The 13,626-nt window shown below is 43.5% G+C and overlaps 1 protein-coding gene across 1 annotated transcript in view; it reads right to left on the reverse strand.

Annotated features, from left to right (window-relative positions):
• POLR3B (RNA polymerase III subunit B) overlaps window positions 1-8,565 on the reverse strand; it is a 139,176-nt gene extending 130,611 nt beyond the window's left edge. The window contains exons 1-2 of the mRNA XM_003929644.4: window positions 8,309-8,565; window positions 2,120-2,152 (exon numbers count right to left, since the gene is read on the reverse strand). Of these exons, the coding sequence (XP_003929693.1) occupies window positions 2,120-2,152; window positions 8,309-8,380 (105 nt within the window). The 5' untranslated portion in view covers window positions 8,381-8,565. The remainder of the gene's footprint in view (window positions 1-2,119; window positions 2,153-8,308) is intronic.
• Window positions 8,566-13,626: the final 5,061 nt, after the last annotated feature.

Consider the following 13,626-nt stretch of genomic DNA (forward strand, 5'->3'; position numbering starts at 1 on the left):
GCCTGGGCTAATGTGTGTATTTTTATCTTAGGTTTTAACAACAACAAAAAAAATAGAGACAGAGTCTCCCTCTATTGACCAGGCTGGAGTACAGTGGTGCAATCTCAGCTCACTGCAACGTCAGCCTCCCAGGATCAAGCAGTTCACGTGCCTCAGCCTTCTGAGTGGCTGGGATTACAGGTGCCCGACACCATGTCCAGCTAATTTTTGTATTTTTAGTAGAAATGGGGTTTCACCATATTGGCCAGGTTAGTTAGTCTACATCTCCCAACCTCAAATTATCTGCCTACCTTGGCCTCCCAAAGTGCTGGGATTACAAGCGTGAGCCACTGTGCCTAGTACCTTCTTCTCCATTTATGTACAGCTCCTTTTAAAAAATAAAAAGGCCAGGCAAGGTGTCACATTCCTATGGTCACAGCTACTCAGGAGGCAGAGGCAGGAGGATCACTCAAACCCAAGAGTTGAAATCCAGCCTGAGCAATGTAGCAAGACTCGGTCTACTAGGGGTGAAGAAAAAAAATTTTCCTGATCTTACTACCATTTTATTTGATTCTTGATCACTCCCCTACTTAAAAACTCAATAGCTTTGTATGGCTTTTAGAAGAAATGCCAAATCCTTAGCATGGCTTTCAAATCTGGTAAGAAATCTGGCCCTGACAACATTCCCAGCCTCGTTTCCCAGCACTCTCCCCTCTGTCCGTAACACCCAACTGAACTGGACAAAACTCTACTCATTTTCTTTTTCTTTTTTTTGAGATGGAGTCTCGCACTCTCGTGCTATTGCCCAGACTGGAATGCAGTGGCACAATCTTCGCTCACTGCAACTTCCGCCTCCCAGGTTCAAGCGATTCTCCTGCCTCAGCTTCCCAAGTAGCTGGGATTACAGGTACCTGCCACCATGCCCAGCTAATTTTTTGTATTTTAGTAGGGATGGGGTTCCACTATGTTGGCCAGGCTGGTCTCAATCTCCTGACCTCGTGATCCACCCACCTCCCACCTCAGCCTCCCAAAGTGCTGGTATTACAGGCATGAGCCACTGCGCCTGGCCTCATATTTCAAGTCTCCATTCTTTCACTTAGCACAATGGTTTCAAGATTCATCCATGTTGCAGCATGTAATAGTACTTGATTTCTTTTTATTGCCAAATAATACTCCATTGTACAGATATATCCCATTTTGTATATCCATCCAGCAGTTGATGTCCATTTTATGAATAATGCTGCTATGAGCATTTGTGAACAGGTTTCTGCATGGACACATGTTTTCTCTTGGGCAGATATCTAGGAATAGAATTGCTGGAGGATGTGGTAACGTTTTGTTTAACCATTTGAGAAACTGCCAGCCTGTTTTCCAAAGTGGCTATAACACTTTACCTTCCCATCGATGGAGCATGATGGTTCCCATTCCTCCACATCCTCATTAACATTTGATTCTGATTATAGTTACCCTAGAGGGTGCCAAGTGGTCTCTCACTGTGGTACTCACTACTTCTTAACGTAAGCTCTTGGAAACTGAATTGAAGCCCAACACCACATCACTTCATATTCAGCAGCTCCCCTGACTGGTCGCTGTTTCCTGCAGACCCTGTGGAGACTCCTCTTGAATACCTTGATTGAGACATGCTCTCTGCACTCAGCTTTCAGCTTAAACCATCTTCTCTTAATATGTGGTTTATGTCTCACTTCATTTGGGTGGGCCTCTCTGACCGTCACTCTTTTGCCAATAGTACTTGGGCTTTTAATCATGTGTCATGCTACTATGCATGTTTTACTATTTCTCTCTAAAATTAGACTACCACTCCCCAAACCTGCACCTTTCAGTCAGCGATTTTACCTTATAATTCCAAAACTAGCAATACAGCTATACAAAATCAAAAAACGTTGGGGACAAAAACTTAATCTTTAAAAAATGGTTTATTTCAGCTGGGCACGGTGGCTCCTGCATATAATCCCAACACTTTAGGAGGTTGAGGAGGGCAGATCACAAGGTCAGGAGTTCAAGACTAGCCTGACCAACATGGTGAAACCCTGTCTCTCAAAAAAAAAAATTTTTTAATGGCTCATTTCTCGACTTTTTCATCTGAAAAACAAGCAATTATTATTAAACGTGAAATAATTACCTTTAAAAATGCTGGAAGCAGCCTCCATTTTTCCTGTGAACCAAAACAAGAATAGTATCAGAACTCTGTACCAGCAACAATACTTTCATAAGCTGTTTTACTGTACCAAAATAAGCAAAGTAAATCGAAACAGAAAGAACAAATTTTAAACACTTTTATGGAAATCACATGTGTGCACATGCATATAAGTATGTATGTACATACATACACTTCAGATTTTCTAAATAGAATATAACTTAATCTCTTCTTGATGACTCAAAAGTTTAAGTACTTTTCAATCCTTTATTTTATTGTCATGACACTTCCTAAGTGGGGTTTGCCAGTTTGATAAAGGGAAAAAAATAAGGCTCAGAGTCTGGTCGGGGAGCTGGGTCTCAAGACCCAAAGGGATTTCGTTCTCCCTCCCATTCTCTCAACTACTGTCTGGTCAGAGCTCATCTCAGGGCTACAGAAGGCTGGCACATATGGTGATTGCTTCCTATACTGCCTGAGCAACTAGAGAGTTAGTTACAATTTACGGTGAGAAACGTTGTAGTAACAGCAGGTTTAGGTGTGGAGGGGCTACCAGAAATTTGGTTTAGGTGTATTAATCTTGAGATCTCCATTAGACATTCAGGTGGAAACGTCAAGGAGGCAACAAATGAGTCTGGAATTCCGGAATGGAGTAGCCTGGAGATGTAAACCAGGAAAATATTAACAACTGGATGACAATTAAAGGCATGTGATGGATGAGATCGCCTACGGAGTGTAGATGGAGAAGAGTTCCACAAAGTGAGACCAACCAAGGACAATCCAACAATTAGAAAGGAGGAGCAGGAGGCAGCTCCAGCAAAGGAGACCAAAGAGTGGCCTGGGAGGGTGGGAGACTCCTGGATACAGTCAAACACATTTTCCAGAAGGGAGGCAGGCAACACTAATCTATGATGACAGAAATCAAAAGGTGGTTGGGGGGATAGACAGAAAAAGGTCATAAGGGAACTTTCTGGGGTGATGGAAATGCCCACATATAGCACGTAACTGTAAAACCAATGTAACTGAATATCTAGAATCCATAGATTTTATTATATAAATTATGCCTAAATTTAAAAATAGCAAAATGACAATGATATTGGTTGAACTGTGTCCCTCTCAAAAATCATATGCTAACGTCCTAACCCCCAGTAATCAGAATGTAACTGTTTTTGAAGACGGGGTCTTAACAAAGGTGACTAAGTAAAATGAGTCATTAAGATGAGCCCTAATCCAATACAACTAGTGTCCTTATGAAAAAAAGGAATTGGACACAGAGATGCAGACAGGGACAATGCCATGTGAAGATGAAGACAGAGGTCGAGGTGAAGTTCCTGCAAGCCAAGGGATGCTGAAAATTGCCAGCAAACACCTGTAGTGGGGGAGAGCACGGAGCAGATCCTCTCTCACAGCCCTCAGAAGGAACCAGCTCTGCTGTCGCCCTGATCTCAGACTCTAACCTCCAGAACTACAAGAAAAAATACATTTCTGTTGTTGAAGCCACCTAGTTTGTGGTTACTTTGTTATAGCAGTCCTATAAGCCAATATTCCCACATTTTCAAATTCCTCTCTCTACATCCCTTCTCATACTCGTTTCCTCCTGTTTAAAAGGAAGGATGGTCCACTCCTCAGTCTAAGGCTAAGCCTTCTGCCATGAACACAATCTTGCCAACCTTCTCCTGAAGACTGGAAACCCTGCCCCAGTTCAGTCCTTGATAGTCAAACTATTCTATTTAAAACCAGTAAAGGATTCAAATCTGCCCATTTAAAAAAAAAAAAAAAAAAAAAAAAAAGGCCAGGAGCAGTGGCTCACACCTGTAAACCCAGGACTTTGGGTGGCCAAGGCAGGCGGATCACAAGGTCAGGAGTTCAAGACCAGCCTGGCCGATATAGTGAAACCCCATTTCTACTAAAAATACAAAAAAATTAGCCGAGTGTGGTGGCAGGTGCCTGTAGCCCCAGCTACTTGGGAGGCTGCGGTGGGAGAATTGCTTGAACCCAGGAGGAGTTCAAGTGAGCCAAGACTGTGCCATTGCACTCCAGCCTGGGTGACAGAGTGACACTCCATCTCAAAAAAAACAAATTTAAACTTCATTCACCCAGCAACTACTCTTGACTACTTTCTTCCCTGCCCTTCAGCTTACAATCTCTCCCAAATTACTCCATACTTAGCTTCTCTGTTCCTTGCTTCCCACTCCTTTATTCCATTATCGTCAGGACTCCCATCTACATGCCCTAAACGCCTGTGAAACAGCTTGACAGAGGTCACCAAGGCTGCTACTTCAGAAGACTTCCCCTGATTCTCCCCTCACGTTCCCTTTCCACAGTATTTGGCCATGCTGATCACTGTCTTACAACGCTCTGTGACATCATTCTCTTAGGTCTTTCCTCCCTCTGGCTGGGCCTTCTCATGCCACTTTTCCTCTGCCATCCTGTAAATGTTGGTGTTCTTCAAAGTTCCATCCCTGGTGATGTCTTTTCTCATTCTCAAGTAGGGTTGGGAAAAGAGGATCTCAAACAACACTGTTTGAAAATGTTGTTTAGCTTCCCTCATCTCCCCAGTTCCAAATGTAGGATCCTTCAAGGGCAGTGACCCTGTGTATCCTGTTTACCACAGTGCCTGGCACATAAAAGACTCCAATAAATACTGAATGAACAAACAAATGAGTGAGTAAATATCACTACTGCAGTAAGCTATTGGGTATGGGCCTGTCCAACTATTGACTGGGCAGTGATACCTTATGGCCTCCGAGGCTACCTAAACTCACTATGTTTAAAATTAAATCTTCCCCTCAGCACTAGTACCAATCTCAGTGAATATCACCATTGATCTCGCTCAATCCCACATTAGATACCCACAAGTCCTAACTCTCCAACTCCTCTTAATCAACAGGAAAACAAAAGTTCTACTGAGTCTACCTCCTTTTAACCTTCCTCGCATTCATCCTCTGCTCCTGTGCCAGCTGAGGCCCTCAAAATCTTTCACCTGGACTGCGGCAATACTTCTAATCTCCCTGCTCATCCCTTTCAATGCACAACACTAAAGCCAGTGTGCATGTCATGTGCATAGCCAAGCACCTCCTTCCCTACAACTTTTCGGTGCCTCCCCACCCTCTTTACCACCTCTTAACCTCACAGCAAGGCATACATCATACACTGTTCTCACAGCAGTAGTTGTGCCTACGCCTCCAGTCTCCTGCCGAGTTCCTGTATCACTCACCTCCTGCCAAGTTCCTATATCACAGTGTAGGTTCTTGTCCTGGTGCTCCTTCTGTCTGGAATGCTTCCCCACCACCACACTTCATCCACATCTGGCAAACTCAGTTCAGGTATCACATACCGGCTACCATTTGTAATACCAACATATCCCTCTCCTACTTGTATCACAGTACTACTGCACATTATTCCACCTGCTAACATGTCTCTCTCTATAAGCCTGTTAACACACTGGGAGGCAGGAAACACATTTTTTGAACCCATATGAACCCTGTGAACAATACACCACCAAGTAAGTACTCAGTAATAATGATAAATATTTATTTAACAAGTAAGTGATTAATTGGTTCCAAAGCTTGTGTTGTTTCTTCTATCATACTACCATGATGCTGTGCTACCCTAAGCACAAAAAAACAAACCAGGCATGGCCAGTTCAAGTAAAACTGAGCTCCTATATAGAAAAAGTTTCAGAGAAAACACTGAAGTCAGAAAGTTTCAATAAATACTTTAATATCTCAGTTTAAAAGGAAATGGCAGCAAGTACAGAGATCTACCATCTTCTGGGAGAATCAGGAAAGGCCTTCCTAGGGAAGTTATATCATAGAAATGTGGGACTTAATCTACAAATAGGAATGGGAGAGAGATCCAGAAGGAACTGTGTGAGCAGAGTAGAAAGATCTCATGGGAGGGACGGGGGAATCATGGGAAAGGAGGCCAGAGAAGTAAGAAGTGGCCAGACTGCAGATATTTATTACAAACGTGGTAAACACTAGTATTTTGCCCCAAGAGCAATGCGCAGAGATTGACGAATTTTAACCAGGGGAGCAATATAATCATGTTTGTGTGTTTAAATGGACAGCTCTGGCTGCAGAGCAAAGAACAGACTGGATTGGGACAAGTCAGGTGCCAAGTAGGCCAGTTTGGATGTAAGAGAGAAGAGTGGTTCTGGGTTGGAAAACAGTGGGAAATGAGATTTCAGACATGCACAGATTAAGAACTCAAGACCTTTTAGAGGTGATGGTGGATTGGATGCAGAGTGCCGGAAGAGAAACTTTATTCTTGAATCAGAAGGCTGCAATTATGGCACTGATCACTTCATAGCTGTGTAAATTCAGACAAGAAATAGAAATCTCCCAGGCTTATTTCTTCAGCGCTCTGGAGAAGCAGTCTGATTAGCAGTTAAGGATGAAGACTCTGTAGTTAGACTGACAAGAGTCCATGTTCCAGATGAACCACGTACCAGGCTTTTAATGCAGTGAATGCTGGCTTTCCCGCCCCCTCCCCCTGCCCGAGACCGAATTTCACTCTTGTTGCCCAGGCTGGAGTGCAACAGCGCAATCTCAGCTCACTGCAACCTTCACCACCAGGGTTCAGACAATTCTCCTGCCTTAGCCTCCCAAGTAGCTGGGATTACAGGCATGCACCACCAAGCCTGGCTACTTTTGTATTTTTTTTTAGTAGAGATGGGGTTTCACCATGTTGGTCAGGCTGGTATCAAACTCCTGACCTCAAGTGATCCACCTGCCTTGTTCTCACAAAACGCTAGGATTACAGGTGTGAGCCACTGCACTCGGCCAGTACAGTTTTGCCTGGTGATGATCAGCAGCCTATTGCATGCACACATAGACTGAATCTGATGAACTGCTAATTCAACTTCCTTAACTTGTCAAATTATAAAGAGGTTTTGTTTTGTTTTCCTTGAGACAAGGTCTCACTCTGTCACCCAGGCTGGAGTGCAGTAGCACAATAATAGCTCACTGCAGCCTCAACCTCCAAGGCTCAAGTGATCCTCCCACCTCAGCCTCCTGAGTTGCTGGGACAACAAGTGCATGCCATCACATCTGGCTAATTTTTGTATTTTTTTGTAGAGATAGGGTTTTGCCCTATTTCTACATGTTGCCCAGGCTGGTCTCCAACTCTTGAGCCCAAGTGTTCTGCCCGCCTCAGCCTCCCAAACTGCTGGTATTACAGGCATGAGCCACCACACCTAGACAAGGAGGTTCTTATTAATTTGATAGATTTACTGATCATGTCACTCTTCTGCTTAAATCCTTCAAAAGTTTTGCTCCAAGACAAAGTACAAGTCCTGTCAGATGTTTATCCAAACTTTTCATAATCAAGACCCTTACTTAACCCTCATCTTTTATCTCTTCTCTATTTTTCTTCACTCTAATACTACTAGATTTACTTTCCTTCCTCAAAAACATCCAATGCTCTTGCCTAAGAGGTTTCAAGTATCCTGTTCTCTCTCCCTGACATCTCTCCCTTGCTATCTTCTCTGGCCACATGTCTACTTCCCTATTCCACGTCAATGTAGAATTTGAGGCTCAGAGAGGCTATAACATGTGCCTTATCAGAAAACAAGATATGTCGACAGCCGCACTTCATTAGGCAGCTCGCTGTGGGACAGCTGTCCTTAACTTCTGAGAATCTGAGGAAAGGTATTGGAGCCTTTCCCCCAGAAAACACACAGGCATAATTCTTTAGTAAATAATCAGAACTAAAATTCCCCTGCAACCTGAACTGGAACTCCAGGTTAAAAAGATGACTAGCCTGGAATTTAGAAGATCTGGTTTTACCACCAGAGCCAGCTGTGGTCCCTCATGCAAGTGGCCTGAGCTACCCGGCCCCCAGTGTCCTTTGTAAGACTGAAAAGATGCAATACGTCCCCCAAAGTAAGTGCGAGGGCCAGTGCTCTCCACGCACACCTATACTGGAAGAGCTCCAATCCGAGAGGCGGCCACGGGGATTCTCGACCCCACAGCTCTTCCTGGCTCTGCCCTTACTCGCGCACGCGGAGGCCGGCTGTGGAGACTCGCACGCGCGACGCTGTGAGCATGCGCAGAAGCCCAGCGCATGCGCAGAAAACCGCAAGCCCGGCCCCTTGGCGGCCCGAACACTCTGGGCAACGCCCCCTCGGGGCGCCTCTCGGCCGCTGACGCGCTGTGTGTGCCTAGCACTCACCTCTACAGTCGGGATCGGCGCAGCCAGCTGCTCCGGCGTCAGGTTCCCAAACTCCTCGGCTAGCACGTCCATGCTGCTCACGAAGGAGGCAGAAGCAGATAAAACCTCCGCGCACGCCTTCCCTGCCCCAAGCAAACTGCAAGACTCCCCGGGAACGGTGCGCAGAGGCCTGAACTGTCCCTGCGGTGCGTGTTAGCTAGAGACGCGGCAGAAAGGTTCCGCTTGCTCCCAGCTCGAATCTGCGGTGGAACCCGGATGTGGCCGAGGCCGAGTCGGGAAACTGCGCCCTCTGGCGTATTACAGAGGTCTGGCGCGGGTAATCCTAAACCCCAGCTGTCAGATTTCTTGCCAATTCTTTGATAATTGAGACCAGCAAAACATAGTGGTTGTCATTTTAAAAGTAATCCGAAGAAAGGTGTAAACGCATAGTTTACGCAACTTGAACCACTGAGACAGATAATTATTTAATGTAGCCCGAAATTATATGCGTTGTTTAGTACGGAAGAGCAGGAAACGTCCCAAATGCCTACTAAAAGGTGATTGGTTAAATAACTGATGGTACATGCGTGTAATGAAATAATGTTGAAAATTCTCAGAAGCACTAAATGGAAGAGGCACGAGTAACTACCAACACATGGAGAAATTTAGTATGAAAAGATTTTACGTCAGTAGGGGAAGGACGGACTGTCCAGTAAATGATGTTTGAAGAGCTAATTACCCATTTAGGGATAAAATACATCTGAGTGAATCCTATGTGGATTAAATATTGAAATGTTAACAAAAACTTAGAAAAAAATGTAAGTGAATATATTCATAACGTTGAGATGATGAAGGCTTTCAGGACGGCAACACAGTCAATTCATAGAGGATTTTATATTCTAAACATGATTTTGTGATTCTATGAACGTAGTTTTAAAAACGAATAGAATTAACAAAAAACAAATTGGCAGAGGACAGAGGGCTGGTCTCTCTAAAATGAGCTCATACAAATCAATAGAAAGAAAAATCCTATTAGAAAAAAACGAGGTAAAATGCACCATAATTAATGGGTACGGAGTTTCTGTTTGGGAAGATGCAAAAGTTCTATAGATGGATAGTGGTGATGGTTGCACAACGATGTGAATGTATTTAATGCTGCTGACTTGTACATCATTTTAAATGGTTAAAATGCTAAGTTTTATGTATATTTTACAGACATAAGAAAAGTTATGAAAATTTGCAAGTATATATAGGCTTTCCAATTTCTCCCCCATAAAGATAGAACTCTTGCACCAGGTTAATTGTTCTTATTTCCTAATAAGCTACCTAAATTTCAGTGCTTATATTTTCTAAGCATTGCGCTGATATCTGAAATATGAAAAGAATGGGAAAAAGACTAACAGTAGAATGAACCCTGCCTTTGAAGTTCTTACAATTTACTTATTGCAGAGACAAGATACAACTTGTGTCTCATTCTTGTGCATTACCAGATTGCAACCAATTTAGCATCTAGCCTAGAAGGGACTGTGAAAGTGATTTATAGATAGCAGAGGCTCTCAAGTTTGGCTCAAGTGTGTTGGTTGGTTGTCTGTGCCAAAGTCGTCTTTGTTTTCCATTATCAAGATGGTTCTCCAGCTTTAGGGTGTATCAGAATCACCTGGAGAGCTTGTTAAAACAATCTCAGCTTTCTGATTGGTAAATTGGGGCCTGCAAATTTGCTTTTTTTTTTTTTTTTTTTTTTGAGATGGAGTCTTACTCTGTCGCCCAGGCTGGAGTGCAGTGGCATGATCCTTAACTCACTGCACCCTCCTGGTTCAAGCAATTCTCTTGCCTCAGCCTCCTGAGTAGCTGGGATTACAGGCACTTGCCCCCATATCTGGCTAATTTTTATATTTTTATAACAGATGGGGTTTCAACATGTTGGCCAGGCTGGTATCGAACTCCTGACCTCAGGTGATCTGCCCACCTCGGCCTCCCAAAGTGCTGGGATTACAGGCGTGAGCCACTGTGCCTGGCTGCAAATTTGCATTTCTGATAAGTTCCCTGATGTTCCTAGGGATTATGCTTTGGAAATCACTAAGCTAAGATTTATCACTTAATGCCATGTCCTCTTTTTATGTGTCTAATTCTCCAGATGAGCTCCTGGTACAGGAACTATCTTGTTTGTATTCCCAACTTCTAACCCATCAGTTGTTCCTGAATATAAGAGCTGAAAGAAAAAATGCAGTGGGTGATGTTTGGTATTAGACTCACTTTTTAAGAATCCCGATTGTTTTTAGTTTCTCTTGAAAAGCCGAAGGCTCTGGTAGCCATGGTCCAAAAGTCCTATATGAGCAATTGGCTGATGCTGCATTGTGTTGGCGCTTCGATCACAGCTGCCACAATCCTTCAGTCCTTCCTCCAGGTCAAATCTACAACTTGTTTCTGATACCCTAAGGCAGGCGTCCCCAAACTTTTTACACAGGGGGCCAGTTCACTGTCCCTCAGACCGTTGGAGGGCCGCCACATACCGTGCTCCTCTCACTGACCACCAATGAAAGAGGTGCCCCTTCCTGAAGTGCGGCGGGGGGCCGGATAAATGGCCTCAGGGGGCCGCAGTTTGGGGACGCCTGCCCTAAGGGACTGGAGTTTTGAAACCAAGAAGCCAGGAGCAGTCTCATGATTTCTTTGTTTTCTGCTGCCCTGTCCTTTTCCTGAGTTAGTAGTACAAAAAGACCCGTGGTTTGAACAGAGGAGTGGGAAATTAGGGAAAAGAGATCACAGAAGGAAAAATGGTTAACATCTTGGAATACTGTCTTATCACTTCTGTATAATGGTTTATGGTAGCCAGATGAAAAATTGACCAGTGCCGGGAGGAATAGAGGATCTCGCATAAGGGAGACCAAGGAAAAAGGAAAGGCAGAGGCATCCAAGCTGGGCCTGAAATATTAGGGAGAACTTCCATCTACTGAGCATTTACTCTTTGTCAGCCATTGCAGTGACCACTTGATGTGCATTCTCTAATTGAGTGATGATCCCTGGGAGATAAGTATGTGGTGGTAAAACCACTGAACAGGTAAAGAGACTAAGGCTCATAAGGGTTAAGAAACTTGCCCAAGCAGAGTTGGAATTTAAAGCCTTAATTATTTGACCCCAGAACCCATACTTTTAACCACTTTATCATAATGCCATACCAAAAGCATGGGCTAGCAGAAAACATTTCAAGTAGAGAAAAACAGCATGAGCAAAGGCATGAAGGCATTAGAGTACTTTATACCACATTCTGACCATTGAGTGTGCTTCTCACCTAGGGCTTTTCAAGGGAAATGTCTGTAGATGACTCTAGAAAGATCCACTGTACCATCATGGACTGTTAATCCCTGTGAAAGAAATTAGACCATGTTCTGAGAGGCTTCAACACGAAGATGCTGGAAACAAAAGAAAAAGATTATCCTGTCTTCTTGAAACCTTGATACATTTAGACTGGAAAAAGGATATATATGGTTCTGATTTATAAGCATCAATTAATTCATAATAGAACTAGAGAAGACCAGAAACAATGTCAGAGAAAGAATAAGGACTCTTCAGTCTGAAAAGGCAAGACCAGAGGGAGAGTCCTTGAAGTCAGAGAACATTCTGCATTTTAAGTGAGACTGGATAGTCCAAAAACTTTCAGCTGCCTGCCATGCCCACAGACCTTTCTTTGTGTGATGTGATCTTATTATCCTGTCAAAACCAATAGGGCCAGGTACCTGCCCAAGACAGTCATGTCGGCTGGATTTAAGGGATGAAGTGGCTTATCCTGAGAACCCTATCCATTGTGGAGTTTGGGGGTTATCTATACTGACTACTGGCGAGCAAACTCAATCGTATTCCCTCTCAGGACACTTTTAATTAAGACACCCCCAGAGGACAGCAACAGAAGCTGAGAAGTAAATGCCAAGTCAGCATTTGGTAGCAGCACCACACTGAGATAACTTTTTTAAAAGATAGGGTGTTGCTCTGTCACCTGGCTCACCGCAGCCTTGAACTCCTGGGCTCAAGCATTCCACCTGCCTTGGCTTCCCAAAGTGCTGGCATTGCAGGCATGAGTCACTGCACCTGGCGTGAGAAATACTTCTTTTGTTGTTGAGACAGCGTCTCACTCTGTCACCCAGGCTGGAGTACAGTGATGAAATCTCAACTCACTGCAACCTCCACCTCCTGGGTTCAAGTGATTCTCCTGCCTCAGTCTCCTAAGTAGCTGGAATTACAGACATGTACCACCACACCCGGTTAATTTTTGTATTTTTAGTAGAGACGTGGTTTTACTATGTTAGCTTGGCTGGTCTCAGACTCCTGACCTCAGGTGATCTGCCTGCTTCAGCCTCCCAAAATGCTAGGATTACAGGCGTGAGCAAGCATGCCCATGACCCTGAGAAATACTTTTGATGGATGACCTATGAAGCCAATACAGCAAGTAGTTAAGATCACACATTCCAGGGTTAGACTCTTTGAGTTCAAATACACTTACCAGCTCTGTGACCTTGGGCAAGTTCCTTAGCCTCTCTGATTCTCATTTTGCACATGTGGAAATGATGGAGCCTGCCTCCCAGTGTGCGGTCCAGTTATATGATATTTACATGAAGTGCTTAGGGTAGTCCCTGCCATCGGGTAAGTGCTCAGTGGCTATTAGTATTTTATTGTTATATTCTGAAAGAGAGAAAGAGAGAGAGAAAAAAAAAACTATTCAGGCTCATCACACCTACAAATGCAGCCACTGAGACAAATTCCTGGATTCCCTTCCTTCTTCATAAACGTTTACAATAAATCCCTCTGTTCTTTTCCCTTGAAATCTGAAAGAAGCTAACATAGTAAGCTTAGAAATGAAAAGATAAAGCTTCACTCCAAAAACAGAACAAGAGGGCACAAGTTGATAATACAAATATACTTTTTGAAAGATTGAAATAAATCATAGAGGATAATGTCGTAATTGATTACTAAATGGAATTAGAACATGTTGGGTTTTGTCGCTAGCCTTTGAAGTTGACACCAAGGACGATAATCACAGCCTTCTGCATACCCTTGGGTTTCTCTGCCAATGACAATATTGGGCTTAATGAACCATAGTTCTGATGAGATATGAAAATTTTTGTTCTTATGTACTTAAGTACTTGATCATCACGTCTCCAAATACTAAAACCACTTGAAGCTTGAAAGAGATTTAGAACTTATAAATTACAGTTATTGTAATGTATTCTGGCTACATTATGCTTTTAGAGTTTGCAGACAATTTCAAATATGTCTCATTTTATTCTCACAATAACTATGAGGTAGGCAGGTAGTAGTGTAGGGAAGTAGGGTGGAAAATTGAGGTCTAG

Source organism: Saimiri boliviensis, chromosome 7, assembly GCF_048565385.1.
Source record: "Saimiri boliviensis isolate mSaiBol1 chromosome 7, mSaiBol1.pri, whole genome shotgun sequence".
Lineage (NCBI taxonomy): Eukaryota > Metazoa > Chordata > Mammalia > Primates > Cebidae > Saimiri > Saimiri boliviensis.